Source organism: Phaethon lepturus, unplaced genomic scaffold, assembly GCF_000687285.1.
Source record: "Phaethon lepturus isolate BGI_N335 unplaced genomic scaffold, ASM68728v1 scaffold28098, whole genome shotgun sequence".
NCBI classification, from domain to species: domain Eukaryota; kingdom Metazoa; phylum Chordata; class Aves; order Phaethontiformes; family Phaethontidae; genus Phaethon; species Phaethon lepturus.
The window spans coordinates 457-2,134 of NW_010557298.1; the positions used below are offsets into that span (position 1 = coordinate 457).

At 64.8% G+C, this 1,678-nt stretch overlaps 1 protein-coding gene across 1 annotated transcript; it reads left to right on the plus strand.

Annotated features, from left to right (window-relative positions):
- Positions 1–274: 274 nt before the first annotated feature.
- GRAMD2 (GRAM domain containing 2) lies at positions 275–1,050 on the plus strand (the record flags this gene model as incomplete). The annotated part of the gene is made up of 3 exons (XM_010292740.1): positions 275–431; positions 749–848; positions 939–1,050. Coding segments are annotated over 3 exons (369 nt in total), but the record flags the coding sequence as incomplete, so codon positions are not given.
- Between the last annotated feature and the right edge of the window lie 628 nt (positions 1,051–1,678).

Consider the following 1,678-nt stretch of genomic DNA (forward strand, 5'->3'; position numbering starts at 1 on the left):
CATGCTGAGCTCCAAACCAAGGGGTGAAGGAGGCAGCAATCGGTATTTGGGGCAGGCGTGGGGTGTGTGGGCAGGTCCTTCCCATGGCTGTAGGAACCAGGGCCAGCGTGGAGGACCAGCTCCCCCTTAGGACGATGTTTTGGGTGCGCTGGTGCTCGATGGGAGGTGCCGTAAGGCTGGAGTCCGAATCCGGCCCCACCGTGTCCTCGGCGCCGCTGGTTTTATGGGAGAAACCGCTGCCAGCGGCACGGCTCACCCGGGGCTGTTCCCGCAGGAGGTGATCGTCCCCGAGGGCAAGTGGAGGAAGGTGTCACCCGCCTCGCTGTCACTGTCGCTGCCGGACGCTGACTACCAGTGCATCCATCGGGCCTCCGTCAGCAGCCTGAGCGCCAAGGAGAGCTCCTTCACCTCCGAGGAGCCCCTGGTTTCGGGTGAGGGCTGCGTCCGACCCAGGGGCGCGGGTTTGCATCCTGCCCCGCACACGGTGCCGGGCGTAAACCTCCATAAATACGTGTTCATCCATCCCCTGCTCTCCTGGAGGGCATTTCTACCTCGCAGATGAGCAGGGTTGAGGCTGGGGATGGGGTCCTGGAGATGGGGTCTCCTGGCTGTGGGTGCCCGTAACACCGTGCAGGCAGCGTCAGCCCATGGGGGAGGCATATTTGATGCTTGAAGGCTCCTGGTTGCCGGAGGAGCGTGAGCATCCGCCCGGCGTTGCCGTGCCGCTGACTCCGGGCTTAACTTTCAGAAAGTGCAATAAACACCGAGGAGGAGCTGGAGGTGGAGCAGAGCTGCGTGGCGGAGCTGAGACCTTCCGACTACCAGCTCCTGAAGGTCTTCATTGTGCTGTAAGTGCGGGGAGGGCGCGGGGGGTACGCTGGGGACGCCCGTCTCGACCACCAGCTGCTGAGCGCTTGTGCTCGTTCCTCTGCTCCCAGCATCTGCCTCCTGGTCGTGTCCTCCTCATACCTGGCGTTTCGCATCTTCCGCCTGGAGCAGCAGCTCTGCTCTCTGAACCGGGACTACCTCTCCCGTGGGCACAGGAGGTGAGGGACCTTCGGGGACGCTTTGGGGCAGGTGGGTCACGCCGCCAGCGGAGAACCCGGGGGATGTGGTGAAAAGAGGAACCGTGACGTGTCCTGGGGACGCTTTGCCCCTTATCCTCTGCCTGCTGCGGGGACGGGCGATGGCAGACCCTGAGGTGCCATCCCCACGCAGCACATGATCCCACCAACTGCTGGTTTGAGCGACCGGGAGACCCCAGACTTTCAGCCCTTGGGAGAAGGTTTCCTTGTGGGTTTGGGGCTGGTTCCCCAGTTGTAGGAAGCACCAGGGCACCTCCGTGGAGCTGGGCTGCGTCCTGGAGCTAACGCGACCGCCGGCATCAGCAAGGCGCGGACAGGAGCGGGTTCCCGTGGGTTGGGGACGTTTGGGGGGTCTCCCTCCTCGTGCCCATGGGGCCTGGGCGCCGGGCTGGGGTGCGGTGCCTCTGCGGCCGCTCACCCCACCTCACCCCACTCTCTGCTTGCAGGTGACTGTGACCTGGCTGAGGACGGACGCCGAGACGGGGGCACCCTGCGTATGGATCCCGGTGCTGCGTCCTCCCGGCCGTGGCCCGGCTTTCCCTCGGCCAGTAAAATGGGACCAAGTGTTTTCTCTCTTGCCACTGGCACCCGCT